The sequence below is a fragment of the Oncorhynchus nerka genome, linkage group LG24 (genome assembly GCF_034236695.1).
Source record: "Oncorhynchus nerka isolate Pitt River linkage group LG24, Oner_Uvic_2.0, whole genome shotgun sequence".
Classification (NCBI taxonomy): domain Eukaryota; kingdom Metazoa; phylum Chordata; class Actinopteri; order Salmoniformes; family Salmonidae; genus Oncorhynchus; species Oncorhynchus nerka.
In genome coordinates this window covers 78,108,180-78,129,399 of record NC_088419.1, presented here as the reverse complement: position 1 = coordinate 78,129,399, position 21,220 = coordinate 78,108,180, and the positions used below count along the sequence as shown (strand labels likewise).

Below are 21,220 nucleotides of genomic sequence, written 5' to 3'. Positions count from 1 at the left end.
GAAGAAGGAGGGGTGTCAATGGGAAGAAGGAGGGGTGTCAATGGGAAGAAGGAGGGGTGTCAATGGGAAGAAGGAGGGGTGTCAGGGGTGTCAATGGGAAGATGGAGGGGTGTCAATGGGAAGAAGGAGGGGTGTCAATGGGAAGAAGGAGGGTGTCAATAGGAAGATGGAGGGGTGTCAATGGGAAGAAGGAGGGGTGTCAATGGGAAGAAGGAGGGGTGTCAATGGGAAGATGGAGGGTGTCAGTGGGAAGAAGGAGGGGTGTCAATGGGAAGAAGGAGGGGTGTTAGTGGGAAGAAGGAGGGGTGTCAATGGGAAGAAGGAGGGGTGTTAGTGGGAAGAAGGAGGGGTGTCAATGGGAAGAAGGAGGGTGTTAGTGGGAAGAAGGAGGGGTGTCAATGGGAAGAAGGAGGGTGTCAGTGGGAAGAAGGAGGGGTGTCAATGGGAAGAAGGAGGGGTGTCAATGGGAAGAAGGAGGAAGGAGGGGTGGGAAGATGGAGGGGTGTCAATGGGAAGAAGGAGGGGTGTCAATGGGAAGAAGGAGGGGTGTTAGTGGGAAGATGGAGGGGTGTCAATGGGAAGAAGGAGGGGTGTTAGTGGGAAGAAGGAGGGGTGTCAATGGGAAGAAGGAGGGGTGTTAGTGGGAAGAAGGAGGGGTGTCAATGGGAAGATGGAGGGGTGTCAATGGGAAGAAGGAGGGGTGTCAATGGGAAGAAGGAGGGTGTTAGTGGGAAGATGGAGGGGTGTCAATGGGAAGAAGGAGGGGTGTCAGTGGGAAGATGGAGGGGTGTCAATGGGAAGAAGGAGGGGTGTTAGTGGGAAGATGGAGGGGTGTCAATGGGAAGAAGGAGGGTGTTAGTGGGAAGATGGAGGGGTGTCAATGGGAAGAAGGAGGGGTGTTAGTGGGAAGAAGGAGGGGTGTCAATGGGAAGAAGGAGGGTGTTAGTGGGAAGATGGAGGGGTGTCAATGGGAAGAAGGAGGGGTGTCAATGGGAAGAAGGAGGGGTGTCAATGGGAAGAAGGAGGGGTGTCAATGGAAGAAGGAGGGGTGTCAGTGGGAAGATGGAGGGTGTCAATGGGAAGAAGGAGGTGTCAATGGGAAGAAGGAGGGGTGTTAGTGGGAAGAAGGAGGGGTGTCAATGGGAAGAAGGAGGGGTTAATGGGAAGAAGGAGGGTGTCAATGGGAAGAAGGAGGGGTGTCAATGGGAAGAAGGAGGGTGTCAATGGGAAGATGGAGGGGTGTCAATGGAAGAAGGAGGGGTGTCAATGGGAAGAAGGAGGGTGTTAGTGGGAAGGGGTGTCAAGGAAGAAGGAGGGTTGTCAATGGGAAGAAGGAGGGGTGTCAATGGGAAGAAGGAGGGGTGTTAGTGGGAAGAAGGAGGGTGTCAATGGGAAGAAGGAGGGGTGTCAATGGGAAGAAGGAGGGGTGTCAATGGGAAGAAGGAGGGGTGTTAGTGGGAAGATGGAGGGTGTCAATGAAGGAGGGTGTTAGTGGGAAGATGGAGGGTGTCAATGGGAAGAAGGAGGGTGTCAATGGGAGAAAGGGAAGAAGGAGGGGTGTCAATGGGAAGAAGGAGGGGTGTCATGGGAAGAAGGAGGGGTGTCAATGGGAAGAAGGAGGGGTGTTAGTGGGAAGAAGGAGGGGTGTCAATGGGAAGAAGGAGGGTGTTAGTGGGAAGATGGAGGGGTGTCAATGGGAAGAAGGAGGGGTGTCATGGGAAGATGGAGGGGTGTCAGTGGGAAGAAGGAGGGGTGTCAATGGGAAGAAGGAGGGGTGTCAGTGGGAAGAAGGAGGGGTGTCAATGGGAAGAAGGAGGGGTGTTAATGGGAAGATGGAGGGGTGTCAATGGGAAGAAGGAGGGGTGTCAATGGGAAGATGGAGGGGTGTCAATGGGAAGAAGGAGGGGTGTCAGTGGGAAGAGGGGTGTTAGTGGAAGATGGAGGGGTGTCAATGGGAAGAAGGAGGGGTGTCAATGGGAAGATGGAGGGGTGTCAATGGGAAGAAGGAGGGGTGTCAATGGGAAGAAGGAGGGGTGTCAGTGGGAAGATGGAGGGGTGTCAATGGGAAGAAGGAGGGGTGTTAGTGGGAAGAAGGAGGGGTGTCAATGGGAAGAAGGAGGGTGTTAGTGGGAAGATGGAGGGGTGTCAATGGGAAGAAGGAGGGTGTTAGTGGGAAGATGGAGGGGTGTCAATGGGAAGAAGGAGGGGTGTTAGTGGGAAGATGGAGGGTGTCAATGGGAAGAAGGAGGGGTGTCAATAAGAAGGAGGGGTGTGGGAAGAAGGAGGGGTGTCAGTGGGAAGAAGGAGGGTGTCAGTGGAAGAAGGAGGGGTGTCAATGGGGAAGAAGGAGGGGTGTTAGTGGGAAGAAGGAGGGGTGTCAATGGGAAGAAGGAGGGGTGTTAGTGGGAAGATGGAGGGGTGTCAATGGAAGAAGGAGGGTGTTAGTGGGAAGATGGAGGGGTGTCAATGGGAAGAAGGAGGGTGTTAGTGGGAAGAAGGAGGGTGTCAATGGGAAGATGGAAGGAAGATGGGTGTTAATGGGAAGATGGAGGGGTGTCAATGGGAAGAAGGAGGGGTGTTAGTGGGAAGAAGGAGGGTGTCAATGGGAAGAAGGAGGGTGTCAGTGGGAAGATGGAGGGGTGTCAATGGGAAGAAGGAGGGAGGTCAGTGGGAAGAAGGAGGGGTGTCAATGGGAAGAAGGAGGTGTCAATGGGAAGAAGGAGGTGTCAATGGGAAGATGGAGGGGTGGGAAGATGGAATGGGAAGAAGGAGGGGGTGTCAATGGGAAGAAGGAGGAGTCAGGGGGTGTCAATGGGAAGAAGGAGGAGGGGAAGAAGTGTCAATGGGAAGAAGGAGGGGTGTCAATGGGAAGAAGGAGGGGTGTCAATGGGAAGAAGAGGGGTGTCAATGGGAAGAAGGAGGGTGTCAAAGATGGAGGGGTGTCAGTGGGAAGATGGAGGGTGTCAATGGGAAGAAGGAGGGGTGTCAATGGGAAGAAGGAGGGGTGTCAATGGGAAGAAGGAGGGGTGTTAATGGGAAGAAGGAGGGTGTCAGTGGGAAGAAGGAGGGGTGTCAATGGGAAGAAGGAGGGGTGTCAATGGGAAGATGGAGGGTGTCAATGGGAAGATGGAGGGGTGTCAATGGGAAGAAGGAGGGGTGTCAATAGGAAGATGGAGGGGTGTCAATGGAAGAAGGAGGGTGTCAATGGGAAGAAGGAGGGGTGTTAGTGGGAAGATGGAGGGGTGTCAATGGGAAGAAGGAGGGGTGTCAGTGGGAAGAAGGAGGGGTGTCAATGGGAAGAAGGAGGGGTGTCAATGGGAAGATGGAGGGGTGTCAATGGGAAGAAGGAGGGTGTTAGTGGGAAGATGGAGAAGAAGAGGGTGTCAATGGAAGATGGAGGGGTGTTAATGGGAAGAAGGAGGGGTGGGAAGAAGGAGGGGTGTCAATGGGAAGATGGAGGGGTGTCAGTGGGAAGATGGAGGGGTGTCAATGGGAAGAAGGAGGGGTGTCAATGGGAAGAAGGAGGGGTGGAGGGGGGGTGTCAATGGGAAGAAGGAGGGGTGTCAGTGGGAAGATGGAGGGGTGTCAATGGGAAGAAGGAGGGGTGTCAATGGGAAGAAGGAGGAAGAAGGAGGGGTGTCAATGGGAAGATGGAAGGGGGTGTCAATGGGAAGAAGGAGGGGTGTCAATGGGAAGAAGGAGGGGAGGGGTGTCAGTGGGAAGATGGAGGGGTGTCAATGGGAAGATGGAGGGGTGTTAATGGGAAGATGGAGGGTGTCAGGGGAAGAAGGAGGGTGTCAATGGGAAGAAGGGGGTGTCAATGGGAAGAAGGAGGGGTGTCAATGGGAAGATGGAGGGGTGTCAATGGGAAGAAGGAGGGTGTTAGTGGGAAGAAGGAGGGGTGTCAATGGGAAGAAGGAGGGTGTTAATGGGAAGATGGAGGGGTGTCAATGGGAAGATGGAGGGTGTCAATGGGAAGAAGGAGATGGGGATAATGTCAATGGGAAGAAGGGATGTCAATGGGAAGAAGGAGGGTCAATGGGAAGAAGGAGGGGTGTCAATGGGAAGATGGAGGGGTGTCAATGGGAAGAAGGAGGGGTGTCAATGGGAAGATGGAGGGGTGTCAATGGGAAGATGGAGGGGTGTCAATGGGAAGATGGAGGGGTGTAATGGGAAGAAGGAGGGTGTCAATGGGAAGAAGGAGGGTGTCAATGGGAAGATGGAGGGTGTCAATGGGAAGAAGGAGGGGTGTCAATGGGAAGAAGGAGGGGTGTCAATGGGAAGAAGGAGGGGTGTCAATGGGAAGATGGAGGGGTGTCAATGGGAAGAAGGAGGGGTGTCAGTGGGAAGAAGGAGGGGTGTCAATGGGAAGAAGGAGGGGTGTCAATGGGAAGAAGGAGGGGTGTCAGTGGGAAGATGGAGGGGTGTCAGTGGGAAGAAGGAGGGGTGTCAATGGGAAGAAGGAGGGGTGTCAGTGGGAAGATGGAGGGGTGTCAATGGGGAAGATGGAGGGAAGAAGAGGTGTCAATGGGAAGATGGAGGGGTCAATAGGAAGATGGAGGGGTGTCAATGGGAAGGAGGGGTGTTAGTGGGAAGAAGGAGGGGTGTCAGTGGGAAGATGGAGGGGTGTCAATGGGAAGAAGGAGGGGTGTCAGTGGAGAAGGAGGGGGGTGTCAATGGGAAGAAGGAGGGGTGTCAATGGGAAGAAGATGGAGGGGTGTCAATGGGAAGAAGGAGGGGTGTCCAATGTTGGAGGGTGTGGGGAAGAAGGAGGGTGTCAATGGGAAGAAGGAGGGGTGTCAGTGGGAAGAAGGAGGGGTGTCAATGGGAAGATGGAGGGGTGTCAATGGGAAGAAGGAGGTGTCAGTGGGAAGAAGGAGGGGTGTCAATGGGAAGAAGGAGGGGTGTCAGGGGAAGAAGGAGGGGTGTCAATGGGAAGATGGAGGGGTGTCAATGGGAAGAAGGAGGGGTGTCAATGGGAAGAAGGAGGGTGTCAGGGAAGATGGAGGGTGTCAATGGGAAGAAGGAGGGGTGTCAATGGGAAGAAGGAGGGGTGGGAGGGGTGTCAATGGGAAGAAGGAGGGGTGTCAATGGGAAGAAGGAGGGGTGTTAGTGGGAAGGGAGGGGTGTCAATGGGAAGAAGGAGGGGGAGTGTCAGTGGGAAGAAGGATGGGAGGGGTGTCAATGGGAAGAAGGAGGGGTGGGAAGAAGGGGGGTGTTAAGAAGGAGGGGTGTCAATGGGAAGAAGGAGGGGTGTCAATGGGAAGATGGAGGGTGTCAATGGGAAGAAGGAGGGGTGTCAATGGGAAGAAGGAGGGGTGTCAGTGGGAAGATGGAGGGGTGTCAGTGGGAAGAAGGAGGGGTGTCCAATGGGAAGAAGGAGGGGTGTCAATGGGAAGATGGAGGGGTGTCAATGGGAAGAAGGAGGGGTGTCAGTGGGAAGAAGGAGGGGTGGGAAGGAAAGGAGGGGTGTCAATGGGAAGAAGGAGGGTGTCAGTGGGAAGATGGAGGGGTGTCAATGGGAAGAAGGAGGGGTGTCAATGGGAAGAAGGAGGGGTGTCAGTGGGAAGATGTCCATGGAGGGAGAGTGCCAATGGGAAGATGGAGGGTGTCAATGGGAAGAGGGTGTCAATGGGAAGATGGAGGGTGTCAATGGGAAGAAGGAGGGTGTTAGTGGGAAGGAGGGTGTCAATGGGAAGATGGAGGGGTGTCAATGGGAAGATGGAGGGGTGTCAATGGGAAGATGGAGGGGTCAAGATGGGAAGAAGGAAGGGGTGTTAGTGGGAAGATGGAGGGGTGTCAATGGGAAGATGGAGGGGTGTCAGTGGGAAGAAGGAGGGGTGTCAATGGGAAGATCAGGGGAAGATGGAGGGTGTCAATGGGAAGAAGGAGGGTGTCAATGGGAAGAAGGAGGGGTGTTAGTGGGAAGATGGAAGGAGGGGGAAGATGGAGGGTGTCAATGGGAAGGAGGGAAATCAATGGAAGATGGAGGGGTGTCAATGGGAAGAGGGGCCAAGGAAGGAGGGTGTCAATGGGAAGAAGGGAGGGGTGTCAGTGGGAAGATGGAGGGGTGTCAATGGAAGAAGGAGGGGTGTCAGTGGGAAGAAGGAGGGGTGTCAATGGGAAGATGGAGGGGGTGTCAATGGGAAGAAGGAGGGTGTCAGTGGGAAGAAGGAGGGGTGTCAAATGGGAAGATGGAGGGGTGTCAATGGGAAGAAGGAGGGTGTCAGTGGGAAGATGGAGGGGTGTCAATGGGAAGAAGGAGGGGTGTCAATGGGAAGAAGGAGGGGTGTCAATGGGAAGAAGGAGGGGTGTCAATGGGAAGATGGAGGGGTGTTAGTGGGAAGAAGGAGGGGTGTTAATGGGAAGAAGGAGGGGTGTCAATGGGAAGATGGAGGGGTGTCAATGGGAAGAAGGAGGGTGTTAATGGGAAGATGGAGGGGTGTCAAGGGAAGATGGAGGGGTGTCAATGGGAAGAAGGAGGGGTGTCAGTGGGAAGAAGGAGGGGTGTCAATGGGAAGAAGGAGGGGTGTCAATGGGAAGAAGGAGGGGTGTCAATGGGAAGAAGGAGGGTGTCAATGGAAGATGGAGGTGTCAATGGGAAGATGGAGGGTCAATGGGAAGAAGGAGGGGTGTCAATGGGAAGAAGGAGGGGTGTCAATGGGAAGAAGGAGGGGTGTCAGTGGGAAGATGGAGGGTGTCAATGGGAAGAAGGAGGGGTGTCAGTGGGAAGTGTCAATGGGAAGATGGAGGGGTGTCAATGGGAAGAAGGAGGGTGTTAGTGGGAAGATGGAGGGGTGTCAATGGGAAGAAGGAGGGTGTTAGTGGGAAGAAGGAGGGGTGTCAATGGGAAGAAGGAGGGGTGTCAGTGGGAAGAAGGAGGGGTGTCAGTGGGAAGAAGGAGGGGTGTCAATGGGAAGAAGGAGGGGTGTTAGTGGGAAGATGGAGGGTGTCAATGGGAAGAAGGAGGGTGTTAGTGGGAAGATGGAGGGTGTCAATGGGAAGAAGGAGGGGTGTTAGTGGAAATGGAGAAGGAGGGTGTCAATGGGAAGAAGGAGGGTGTTAGTGGGAAGAAGGAGGGTGTCAATGGGAAGATGGAGGGTGTCAATGGGAAGATGGAGGGTGTCAATGGGAAGATGGAGGGGTGTCAATGGGAAGATGGAGGGGTGTCAATGGGAAGATGGAGGGGTGTTAATGGGAAGAAGGAGGGGTGTCAATGGGAAGATGGAGGGTGTCAATGGGAAGAAGGAGGGGTGTCAATGGGAAGATGGAGGGGTGTCAATGGGAAGATGGAGGGGTGTCAATGGGAAGATGGAGGGGTGTCAATGGGAAGAAGGAGGTGTCATGGGAAAAGATGGAGGTGTCAATGGGAAGAAGGAGGGGTGTCAGGAAGGGAGGGTGTCAATGGGAAGAAGGAGGGGTGTCAATGGGAAGATGGAGGGTGTCAATGGGAAGAAGGAGGGGTGTCAGTGGGAAGATGGAGGGGTGTCAATGGGAAGAAGGAGGGTGGAAGAAGGAGGGATGTCAATGGGAAGATGGAGGTGTCAGTGGGAAGATGGAGGGTGTCCAGTGGGAAGAAGGAGGGGTGTCAATGGGAAGATGGAGGGTGTCAATGGGAAGATGGAGGGGTGTCAATGGGAAGAAGGAGGGTGTCAATGGGAAGAAGGATGGGTTCAATGGGAAGATGGAGGGTGTCAATGGGAAGAAGGAGGGGTGTTATGGGAAGATGGAGGGGTGTCAATGGGAAGAAGGAGGGTGTCAATGGGAAGAAGGAGGGGTGTCAATGGGAAGATGGAGGGTGTCAATGGGAAGAAGGAGGGTGTTAGTGGAAAAAGGAGGTGTCAGTGGGAAGATGGAGGGGTGTCAATGGGAAGAAGGAGGGGTTTTAGTGGGAAGAAGGAGGGGTGTCAATGGGAAGATGGAGGGGTGTTAGTGGGAAGATGGAGGGGTGTCAATGGGAAGATGGAGGGTGTTATTGGGAAGATGGAGGGGTGTCAATGGGAAGATGGAGGGGTGCCAATGAGAAGAAGGAGGGGTGTTAGTGAGAAGAAGGAGGGGTGTCAATGGGAAGATGAAGGGGTGTTAGTGGGAAGAAGGAGGGGTGTCAGTGGGAAGAAGGATGGGTGTCAATGGGAAGATGGAGGGGTGCCAATGGGAAGAAGGAGGGGGAAGAAGGAGGTGTCAGTGGGAAGAAGGAGGGATGTCAATGGGAAGAAGGAGGGGTGTCAGTGGGAAGATGGAGGGGTGTCAATGGGAAGATGGAGGGGTGTCAGTGGGAAGAAGGAGGGGTGTCAATGGGAAGATGGAGGGGTGTCAGTGGGAAGATGGAGGGGTGTCAATGGGAAGAAGGAGGGATGTCAATAGGAAGATGGAGGGGTGCCAATGGGAAGAAGGAGGGGTGTCAGTGGGAAGAAGGAGGGGTGTCAGTGGGAAGATGGAGGGTGTCAATGGGAAGAAGGAGGGGTGTTAGTGGGAAGAAGGAGGGGTGTTAGTGGGAAGAAGGAGGGGTGTCAATGGGAAGAAGGAGGGGTGTCAATGGGAAGAAGGAGGGGTGTCAATGGGAAGAAGGAGGGGTGTTAGTGGGAAGAAGGAGGGGTGTCAGTGGGAAGAAGGAGGGGTGTCAATGGGAAGAAGGAGGGGTGTCAGTGGGAAGAAGGAGGGGTGTCAATGGGAAGAAGGAGGGGTGTCAGTGGGAAGATGGAGGGGTGCCAATGGGAAGATGGATGGGTGTCAATGGGAAGATGGATGGGTTACAATGGGAAGATGGAAGGGTGTCAATGGCAAGAAGGAGGGGTTTTCGTGGGAAGATGGACGGCTGTCAATGGGACGATGGAGGGGTGTTATTGGGAAGATGGAGGGGTGTCAATGGGAAGAAGGAGGGTTGTTAGTGGGAAGATAGAGGGGTGTTAGTGGGAAGAAGGAGAGTTGTTAGTGGGAAGAAGGAGGGGTGTTAGTGGGAAGAAGGAGGGGTGTCAATGGGAAGAAGGAGGGGTGTTAGTGGGAAGAAGGAGGGGTGTTAGTGGGAAGAAGGAGGGGTGTCAATAGGAAGAAGGAGGGTTGTTAGTGGGAAGCAGGAGGGGTGTCAATGGGAAGAAGCAGGGGTGTTAGTGGGAAGAAGGTTGTCTCCTCCTCTTCATCTACACTGATTGACGTGGATTTAACAGGTGAAATCAGTAAGGGATCATAGATTTCACCTGGTCAGTCTGTCATGGAAAGAGCAGGTGTTCCTAATGTTTTGTATATCACTCTCTGTCTCTTTCTTCATCTCCTTCCACCACTCTCTCTCTCGCTCTAACAAGCCCAGGCAATGCGGCTCAGATTGGTGTGAAATCGCCTCTTAACAGGCGGGAAATGGGCTCTGTTATTTTTGGAGCAGCGAGACATGGGAGACCATCGGACCATCATTCTCACTCTAATGGCCAGGTGATAGAGGCAGAGGGGGAAGACACACACACACTAAGACACACTTAGGAATGAGAGGGTAATGAAGAGAGAAAGGGGGAGAGAGAGAAAGAGAAAGAGGGGAAGAGAAGGAGAGAAAGGTAGAGAGAGGAAGATGGTAGACAGGAGGAAGACGGGAGAGGACAGGAGGCTAAACTATGACTCAGATCCTAGTAGTATGATTCCCTCTGTTCCATAAGGAGTAAATCTCAATTAGCTCCGCTCCACGTTAATAATCGCATTTGACCACAGAGATCCACACCTGACAATGAGTAGCAACCAAACCTGAGCCACAGCCACACCAGGAAGCTGCAGGGGAAATGTGTGTGTGTGTGTGTGTGTGTGTGTGTGTGTGTGTGTGTGTGTGTGTGTGTGTGTGAGCCACTCTAGAGCAGGAAGTGTCAACAGTAATCCCATCGTCTCCTGGAGGTGCATATCACCCTGACACACATCCACAGGCTGTCTGGATCCCCCCACCACACACACATACAAATCACCCAAATAGTATTCATTTTACACAGTTAACGACAAAATAATTCCAGACTGTGCTATTTGTGTGCTTATTTATGATATTATAGTCGCCTTCTCATGATAAATACTCTTATAGCGAAGAAAAAAAAAACAAGGCCTAGTTAATTCATTTAGACTTTGAACATATTGATACAGGTTTGATTTGTAAAGTTCAAATAGGGTATCGTCTTGTACATCACGATTTCTCAACCATATATCGTCAATGTCAAATATCGCAGATACTCGATATTATCATATGCAGACCCAACCCTAACACACACACACACATCAGTCTCGCTGTCTCACACCCACGCACACAGAGACTGTGGATGATGTGGACTGAAGTATGGGTTTGGCACCTTAATTTGGGAGAGCGGGCTCATGGTAATGGCTGGAGCGGAATAAGTGGAATGGAAGCAAATACATCAAACACATGATTTTCATGTGTTTGATGCCATTCCATTTACTCTGTTTCAACCATTATTATGAGCCGTCCTCGGCTCGGCAGCCTCCACTGGTTTGTACATTATTTCCTCTGACAGATCTAGTGCATACCATGAACACACACAAAGTGCCAACCGCTCGGCACACACACTCATTTTCATTCACCATCAATGACTTTCCTCTAGTTCTAAAACAGTTGTAGCCCTTAAAATGCAGATTTGTCCAATGATAAGCACCGAAATTAGAAGCAGTGGCTGTAAAGTGAAATGCTGTACATGACATCAGAGCTCAGGGTCGCGGTTTTCTTCTGGTGAAAGAGAGGAGGACCAAAATGCAGCGTGGTTATTTTTGTACATCTTTAATAAAGATGAAACTACAACAATCTACAAAACAAGAACCGTGAGAAAAAGAAAACGAAACCGCCTATCTGGTGCAAACAAACACAGAGACAGGAACAATCACCCACAAGATACCTAAAGAATATGGCTGCCTAAATATGGTTCCCAATCAGAGACAACGATAAACACCTACCTCTGATTGAGAACCACTCCAGACAGCCATAGACTTACCTAGAGTACTACTCTAACCACAATCCCATAACTACAAACAACCCCAGACAAAACAAACCACATAAATCCCCATGTCACACCCTGGCCTAACCAAAATAATAACGAAAACACAGAATACTAAGACCAGGGCGTGACAACAGCACTGTATGGGATACAACTGACAGCGCTCCAAAAGGTGAGCACCAGTCAAATAAGATGTCCCTATCCCTCCCGCTAATTGGGCTACTTTTGCACATGTTTTGTTGTCAGAGAGGGGAATGCTGCAAATCAAGCGGACTCATTGCGTTCTGGAACATGAGTTGTTGAGGATTATAATAAACTCCACTTTGATGTCATACAAGCAAACCAAAACACCCGTGAGTCCAAATATGCACTTTACATTTCAATATCATAAACCGAATGTAATATACAGTGTCAGCGTTTACGATCTGTTTGATGTACAGTTAGAAGATGACATGTCATAGTTGAGTTGTTCTTAAAAGAATGAGTCTTCATTTGATTTTTTTTTTGAAAGAAACTAAGCTGTGGAACACCCTCCTGAATGCACTCATGACTCCATTCGATGTGTTTCTCTGAAGTGCCTTGTGAAAGCCTAACGCTGTAAGATCCTATTTTAGAACTTAGCTAGTCATGTTGGCAATAGAATAGGCTTCCAAATGACGCCCACCTGACCCAGCATGTGATGTATAATGGACCGTTCTTTGGATGAGTAAACCACAAATGAAATCGAATCACATTTTATTTGTCACATGCTTGGTAAACAACAGGTGTAGACTAACAGTGAAATGCTTACTTATGGCTCTTCCCAACAAAAAAAACCCAAAGGAAATACTAGACAAATAGAAAAATAATAACAGGAGGAATAAATACACAATGAGTAACGATCACTTATCCACGGGGTACCAGTACCAAGTCGATGCGCAGGGGTACGAGGTAATTGAGGCAGATACAGTATGAATACTGAACAAAAATATAAACGCAACATGCAACATTTTCTAAGATTTGACTGAGTTACAGTTCATAGATGTCAATTAAAATAAGTGCATTAGGCCCTAATCTATGGATTTCATGTGACTGGGAATACAGACACGCGTCTGTTGGTCACAGAGAACTTTTTTTTAAAGTAGGGGCTCAGGGATCAGAAAACCAGTCGGTATCTGGTGTGACCACCATTTGCCCCGTGCAGCGTGACATATCTCCTTCGCATAGAGTTAATCAGGCTGTTGATTGTGGCCTGTGGAATGTTGATCCAGAGCACGTTGATCCAGTGCATCCCAAACATGCTCAAGGGGTGACATGTCTGGTGATTATGCAGGCAATGGAAGAACTGGGACATTTTCAGCTTCAAGGAATTGTCTACAGATCCTTGCGACATGGGGCCGTGCAATATCATGCTGAAACATGTTGTGATGGTGTTGGATGAATGGAACTACAATGGGCCTCAGGATCTTGTCACAGTACCTCTGTGCATTCAAATTGCCATCGCTACAATTGCAATTGTGTACGTTGTCCATAGCTTATGCCTGCCCATACTGTAACCCCACCTCCACCATGGGGCACTCTGTTCACAACGTTGACATCAGCAAACTTCTCGCTCACACGGCGCCACACACGCTGTGAGGCTGGTTGGGCGTACTGCCAAATTCTCTAAAATGACATTGGAGGAGGCTTATGGTAGAGAAATTAACATTAAATTCTATGGCAACTGCTCTTAAACACTCGCCCCCAATACCCCCAAAACACATGTAAATATTGGACTATAAATTGTGCCTTCCTGTATTATACTTTTGCTAAAATGTTTATTATATTCTACCGAGCCATTTGCTTTATGTTCATATCATTTTCTTCTATTATTTCTTATTGTTGTTTCATTGTGGAGAAGGAACCTGCAAGTACTCATTTCATTGGACAGTGTATACCATGTGTATCCTGTACATATGACTAATCAAACTTGAATCTTGAAACAGACACATGAATGAACACTCACATGAAGTCAGAACTAGAGAGGGACCAGGCTTCAGAACCACTCAAACTTACCATAAGAGTTTTCAGTGTAATACCAGGTAGGTTATAGAGAACACATCCTCTTTTACAAAAGATACATCAGGTTCTCCAACCCAAACAGGAATGAATAAGGCTTTTCTCTGGCTCTGTAGAGACCATAGAAATAGATAGAGGACTCTTGTGCCCAAAAGCTTGTTTTAGCATGGGCAGTGCCATTCAGGGCTTCCACCATTTTAATGTAGTCAACTGGACGAGGATTCCTATAGCTTGGGAGCAATCAGCCAATGACAGAGCATTGTCTTCTTCAAATTGGGTGCTCTGGTTTGTAAATGGCTTTACTATCGCCATCTAGTGGTCACAACAAATGAACGACAAGATTTGGTTCAGGACTCCAGCACAGCAGGTGGGGGTAAATCACCAATATTAGCTTTACCCCTTTTCCAAACTGAAAAACTACCCAAAATAGCTAAACACTGGCCCCTAGTGTCCGCACCGACTTAATTTCAGAAGCACTCTATCTCGCTAACTATTGTGGTTCAATGTAAATCAGATTATGGTGATACAGACTTTGGTTATTCCTGGTTTTAACAATACAACCATGACCTATCTATGTGTCTATCTTATATCCAGATCTAATGCATTGGTATCGGATGAAAAGCCCTAAGCAAAGGGAAACATTGAGGTTGATATATTGGACTTCATGTCATAGACTTTTTGGGGGAGAGAAATTAACAAGATATAGGTTATATAATGCTAAAACACCAATCCAGAGTGGTAGCTTAAAGGCCCTAGCCGTGTTGCGGTATTAAATCAAATCAAATCAAATTTCTTTATATAGCCCTTCTTACATCAGTTGATATCTCAAAGTGTTGTACAGAAACCCAGCCTAAAACCCCAAACAGCAAGCAATGCAGGTGTAGAAGCACGGTGGCTAGGAAAAACTCCCTAGAAAGGCCAAAACCTAGGAAGAAACCTAGAGAGGAACCAGGCTATGAGGGGTGGCCAGTCCTCTTCTGGCTGTGCCGGGTGGAGATTATAACAGAACATGGCCAAGATGTTCAAATGTTCATAAATGACCAGCATGGTCAAATAATAGGTCTGGGACAGGTAGCACGTCCGGTGAACAGGTCAGGATTCCATAGCCTCAGGCAGAACAGTTGAAACTGGAGCAGCAGCACGGCCAGGTGGACTGGGGACAGCAAGGAGTCATCATGTCAGGTAGTCCTGAGGCATGGTCATAGGGCTCAGGTCCTCAGAGAGAGAGAAAGAAAGAGAGAATTAGAGAGAGCATACTTAAATTCACACAGGACACGGGATAAGACAGGAGAAATACTCCAGATATAACAAACTGACCCTAGCCCCCCAACACATAAACTACTGCAGCATAAATACTGGAGGCTGAGACAGGAGGGGTCAGGAGACTGTGGCCCCATCCGATGATACCCCCGGACAGGGCCAAACAGGCAGGATACAACCCCACCTACTTTGCCAAAGCACAGCCCCCACAACACTATTACCTGTATAGAGGCACGTGTGTTTGCTGTACTATAGCATTCGTTACATTGCATTCATATACCCATCCAGCGTTATACAGCCTAGTCTGTGTAAAGCACTATAGCTGGGACAGGCCAGGGGAGACACAGCTCCTCAGATTGGACAATTTTAGGGTTGTTGGGGGGGGACTTCCTGCCTCTTCATTTGGCTTCAGTCTCACTGCGTGCCAGTGCAGGGGGCAGGGTGGTCCCACAGGGGCCGTGGGAGTGGAACCTGTAACACACAGAGATACAGGTGTTAAAGGATGTTTTATAGCACAGACAAACCGAGAGACAGACAGACAGACAGACAGACAGACAGACAGACAGACAGACAGACAGACAGACAGACAGACAGACAGACAGACAGACAGACAGACAGACAGACAGACAGACAGACAGACAGACAGACAGACAGACAGACAGACAGACTCCCTCACCACTAGGCAGAGGTCACAGCGGTCTAGTTCCTCTTCAACCCGAGTCAGGATGTCAGAGTCCAGAGTCTCCCCAAACCAGACCACATCAGGCCTGAGCGGACCACTACAGCCACCCTGCTTACACCTGGTGAGGTACACACACACACACAATCAAGTTAGAACACTCCATCCTGTCCCCTACATGGGGATCTACAGCAATTCATATGATTGTGATCTACTGCCATCTAAAGGTGACGTTATTAACAAACTCAAATCAATCAATATTACATTTCTAAACTCTTATAAACAAAACGGAACCAAGTATGTCCCACCTTGGTAAGTGATGAGGAGGGATCTGAGCATCACTGGTGTTTGACTCTGGTGCACTAGAGAGAAAGACAAAGCGAGAGAGAGACAGCCATAATAAATAAATACTGTTACCAACAAGTTGCTGACCTGACTGTGACTGTGACTTACCCTGTTCCCTCCAGGGCAGCACAGATGGGGCTCAACATTACCACAGTTCATACAGCTGGTTTTAAACAGACTGTCTGTGGTCACACATGAGGAGGAAGAGAGGAGAGATTAGAAATGAGAAGAGAGTGACAGTAGACAATAATAATGTGCCAACTCAAACAGCATTTTTTTTAACAGACTGACTGTGGTTACAGAGACCGACAGATGAGGAGAGAAGGAGAAGGATTAGTAGAGAGAAGAGAAAGAGGTGAAGAGAGAGAGACAGTAAACAAAGAACAAGACACAAATAAAAGTAACCATACACCATCTACAGACTAGTCTAGTACCCAGATCAAGCTAACTACTGTGGTTAGTACCCAGATCAAGCTAACTACTGTGGTTAGTACCCAGATCAAACTCACTACTGTGGTTAGTACCCAGATCAAGCTAACTACTGTGGTTAGTACCCAGATCAAGCTAACTACTGTGGTTAGTACCCAGATCTAGCTAACTACTGTGGTTAGTACCCAGATCAAGCTAACTACTGTGGTTAGCACCCAGATCTAGCTACCTACTGTGGTTAGTACCCAGATCAAGCTAACTACTGTGGTTAGTATCCAGATCTATCTAACTACTGTGGTTAGTACCCAGATCAAGCTAACTACTGTGGTTAGTACCCAGATCAAGCTAACTACTGTGGTTAGTACCCAGATCAAGCTAACTACTGTGGTTAATACCCAGATCAAGCTAACTACTGTGGTTAGTACCCAGATCAAGCTAACTACTGTGGTTAGTACCCAGATCTAGCTAACTACTGTGGTTAGTACCCAGATCAAGCTAACTACTGTGGTTAGTACCCGGATCTAGCTAACTACTGTGGTTAGTACCCAGATCAAGCTAACTACTGTGGTTAGTACCCAGATCTAGCTAACTACTGTGGTTAGTACCCGGATCAAGCTAACTACTGTGGTTAGTACCCAGATCAAGCTAACTACTGTGGTTAGTACCCAGATCAAACTCACTACTGTGGTTAGTACCCAGATCTAGCTAACTACTGTGGTTAGTACCCAGATCAAGCTAACTACTATGGTTAGTACCCAGATCTAGCTAACTACTGTGGTTAGTACCCAGATCAAGCTAACTATTGTGGTTAGTACCCAGATCTAGCTAACTTCTGTGGTTAGTACCCAGATCTAGCTAACTACTGTGGTTAGTACCCAGATCTAGCTAACTACTGTGGTTAGTACCCATATCAAACTCACTACTGTGGTTAGTACCCAGATCTAGCTAACTACTGTGGTTAGTACCCAGATCAAGCTAACTACTGTGGTTAGTACCCAGATCAAGCTAACTACTGTGGTTAGTACCCAGATCAAGCTAACTACTGTGGTTAGTACCCAGATCAAGCTAACTACTGTGGTTAGTACCCAGATCAAGCTAACTACTGTGGTTAGTACCCAGATCTAGCTAACTACTGTGGTTAGTACCCAGATCTAGCTAACTACTGTGGTTAGTACCCAGATCAAGCTAACTACTGTGGTTAGTACCCAGATCTAGCTAACTACTGTGGTTAGTACCCAGATCTAGCTAACTACTGTGGTTAGTACCCAGATCAAGCTAACTACTGTGGTTAGTACCCAGATCAAGCTAACTACTGTGGTTAGTACCCAGATCAAGCTAACTACTGTGGTTAGTACCCAGATTGAGGGAAAGCATGTTTTTAGATGAGGCGAATAATCAATTTCTACAAAAATATAATTGCTTTCACATCTCTAAATTGTCTTGATCAGGCTTCCCTAAGCTGAGAACATTGTGTAGAGATTGTTTTGAAGTCTGTGAAAGTTTATATGGTATATCTACAGCCTAGACTACTACCCAGGATGAAGTGACTATTAAACAATGGAATGAAACTAGCCTTCAACAATATTCTCTGAAGACACACTTCAATAACATGAGCCCCCCAATAATCACTAATAGCTAATCAGACACAGGTTTACACCCCAAAATGGCACACTATTGCCCATCACCTGTAGGGCTCTGGTCAAAAGTAGTGCACTTCATAGGGAATAGGCTGCCATTTGGGACGCTCCCCAATGACAGGGACATCGCAATATTATCGTGGCTCTACTAGCTAGCTATTCGGGACAGTGAAAGTCAGCCTGAATGACATTTCCGTGGTTACAATACCGTGTATCTCCAGGACGTTGGTGGATCTGGCGCGGTAGTGCAGCTCGTCGATGTTCTGTGTGATGATGGTGACGCGGCGTCCCTGTCTCTGCAGCCGCGCCTCACACTCTGCTATGGTTGGGGCTCTTCCTCAGCATCACCTGATATGTAATGTATGAATTTTTGTATAAATGTCTTGTTGTACTTTCACTTCTACTATTGTATATTAAACATGTTCAGTAAATTGCATTTCTTCACCTCTCTCCGGTAGTGGTAGAACTCCCACACCTTGGATGGGTTCTGACTGAACGCACCAGGGGTGGCCGGGTCCTGATGTAGGGGAAGAGAGGAAGAAGAAAATAAGGAAGAAAAAAGAGGGAGGGGGAAAATGGGGGGAAGGAGAAGGAGGAGGGAGAAACAAGGGAAGAAAACACATGCAGTGTGTGTGTGTGTGTGTGTGTGTGTGTGTATGTGTGTGTATGTGTGTGTGTGTGTATGTATGTGTGTGTGTGTGTGTGTGTGTGTGTGTGTGTGTGTGTGTGTGTGTGCGTGCGTGCGTGCGTGCGTGCGTGCGTGCGTGCGTGCGTGCGTGCGTGCGTGCGTGCGTGCGTGCGTGCGTGCGTGCGTGCGTGCGAGCGTGTCTGTGTACTAGTCCTACCTGAGCTGTGTCTGGCCATATCCTGTCTGCCCTGGGACCGGGGCTCTTTGAGACGGACACACAGCTGAGAGGTGATGCCTCTACTGGTGCACTGACATACAATCATCAGGGTTAACTAACTCAAGTCTGGGACAGACAGGAGGAGAGAATACACACATTATAAAAAGAACACAGGAAGAGAGAATACACATATGTGACACACACAGAAGTAATGGGTCACCAGAATACCTGTAGCCCACAGATGTTGACACAGCAAAGGACATTGAACTTAATTCAATTCGGACAAAAAACATGATTTATCCCAGAGGGACAATTACTTTGGGCATGCAAAGGTTTCTTGAGCTCTGAAGATGACAGCTATCTAGTATCCAATGCAACTCAAGCACAGGGCTGTGTTCAGCATAGCCACAAGAAGTAGAGGTACTGAGGGTACTGCAGCACCCCCTGATGAATCCAAATACAGTACCAGTCAAAAGTTTGGACACACCTACTCATTAAAGGGTTGTTCTTTATTTTTTACTATTTTCTACATTGTACAACAATAGTGAAGACATCAAAACTAGGAAATAACACATGGAATTATCTAGTAACCAAAAAAGTGTTAAACAAATCAAATATTTTGTATTTGAGATTCTTCAAAGTAGCCACCCTTTGCCTTGATGACAGCTTTACACACTTTTGGCATTCTCTCAACCAGCTTCATGAGGTAGTCACCTGGAATGCATTTCAATTAACAACGGTGCCTTGTTAAAAGTTAATTGTGGAATTTCTTTCCAACTTAATGCTTTTGAGCCAATCAGTTGTGTTGTGACAAGGTAGGTGTGCTATACAGAAGATAACCCTATTTGGTAAAATATCAAGTCCATATTATGGCAAGAACAACTCAAATAAGCAAAGAGAAACACCAGTCCATCATTACTTTAAGACATGAAGGTCTGTCAATCCAGAACATTTCAAGAACTTTTAAAGTTTCTTCAAGTGCAGTCACAAAAACCATCAAGCGCTATGATGAAACTGGCACTCATGAGGACTGCCACAGGAAAGGAAGACCCACAGTTACCTCTGCTGCAGAGGGTAAATTCATTAGAGTTAACAGCAACTCAGATTGCAGCCCAAATAAATGCTTCACAGAGTTCATGTAGCAGACACATCTCAACATCACCTGTTCAGAGGAGACTGCGTGAATCAGGCCTTCGTGGCCGAATTACTGCAAAGAAACCACTACTAAAGGACACAAATATGAAGAAGAGAACTTGCTTGGGCCAAGAAACATGAGCAATGGACATTAGACCAGTGGAAATCTGTCATTTGGTCTGATGAGTCCACATTTGAGATTTTTGGTTCCAACCGCCATGTCTTTGTGAGACGCAGAGTAGGTGAGCGGATGATCTCTGCGTTTGTGGTTCCCGCCGTGAAGCATGGAGGAGGTGTGATGGTGTGGGGGTGCTTTGCTGGTGACACGGTCTGTGATTTATTTAGAATTCAAGGCACACTTAACCAGCATGGCTACCACAGCATTCTGCAGTGATACACCATCCCATCTGGTTTGCGCTTAGTGGGACTATAATTTGTTTTTCAACAGGACAATGACCAAACACACCTCCAGGCTGTGTAAGGGCTATTTGACCAAGAAGGAGAGCATTAGCCACCTATTTCATTTATCTGTACTGCTCTAGGGTTATTATTATTGCTTGGATAACCTCATTAACTATTGTGTATTGATTTATTTGTCATTATTTTTATGCTGTGCGCACTGATCACTGGAAGAGTTATCACTGAATTATCACTGTGAAGTATTGTAATGTTTGTTTATGTTTCAATTAATCCCATAAGGTATGGGCACTAAAATAAAATGTTGTTGATTCAGTCATTCAATTTACTATGTTATGTCTAGTCTATGAGACCAGGCTGGAATTTATCCATGTCCTTACCCTGTTTAGGCGGTATATGTAAGAGGTGTGGTGTATTGTGATTGGAAAGTGCTATTAGTTGACACAGTTGTTTTTTTCATTCGCTTGACATAATTTGATTACACGATTTTAATTTTTGAGATTAACAAATCAGGTGACAAATAGAGAAATGCGCTGTAAATGACAATGAGTTCGTTCGTGTTTGCATATCTTCGACACTTCTGGTTCCATTCTGTCCATTGTACCATCCACTAGATGGCGTGAGCTTGATTTCAAAATGAGAGAAAATAGTTGGAGAATAGCAGCTTTCAGATGGCATGGGGGTGATGCATGTAGATTGGTGTTTGCTTACAGATCACTTGACAACTACTAGAAACCCCTGCCACGAAGGCTGTGGAATCCAACATAATACGCCATAATGAAGAAGACCGAAAGTCTAGACATCTAACTCCCATCGTGTAGTAGGGTAAGGTTTGATACCTGAGAGAAAGGGCCAAACAGTCTCAGGATAGGATCCCCAATTATACGGATTTATACTGATGATGTGTTCTCACAATAGCAACTATGTGTTATTCTGTGCTATGGCAGACAAGGAACATGTGTGTGTATTCCTCTTTATTTTTTCAGAAGGGAGGAGGGACTTCTTCTAATCGAATGTCACTGCTCATCTCGTGCCATTGGAGGTTGTTCGCCCATCTCTCTCTCTCCCTCTTCCCGTCACCTCCGTTTCTCATCGACCGCCCCACCTACACCGTCTGCCCGTGCATGAGCGGTGGCGGCGCCGAGTGTAGTCTCGCTCAGTCCCACCGGTTGCCCGTGGACAGACGTTGCCCGACCGAGGACACCTAAATGGCGGCGTTACCGGAGGATGAGATAGACCGTCGGCCGATCCGGAGAGTCCGGTCCAAGAGCGATACGCCTTACATCACCGAGGCGCGTCTCTCTCTCCACCTGGAGACAGGTAGGTGAAACATGCGCGCACCGCCGCACAGACATAAACGCACTGTCTGACTGCGTGTACCTAGTGTTTGGCTAGATGTGGGGTTCGCGGTTCGACTCATTGTGTTACAGACAGTAGCTCAAGGAGATGCGTGTCATGGAAAACTATGTG

General features: G+C 48.4%; 1 protein-coding gene and 1 pseudogene across 1 annotated transcript in view; one reads left to right on the top strand and one right to left on the bottom strand.

Moving 5' to 3' along the window:
• Positions 1-11,685: 11,685 nt before the first annotated feature.
• On the bottom strand, positions 11,686-18,292 carry LOC115108615 (NAD-dependent protein deacylase sirtuin-5B, mitochondrial-like; annotated as a pseudogene).
• A 2,470-nt stretch (positions 18,293-20,762) lies between these two features.
• LOC115108613 (phosphatase and actin regulator 1-like) overlaps positions 20,763-21,220 on the top strand; it is a 61,593-nt gene continuing 61,135 nt past the window's right edge. Inside the window, exon 1 of the mRNA XM_065009176.1 lies at positions 20,763-21,070. Coding sequence (XP_064865248.1) covers positions 20,959-21,070 — 112 coding nt within the window. The 5' untranslated portion in view covers positions 20,763-20,958. The remainder of the gene's footprint in view (positions 21,071-21,220) is intronic.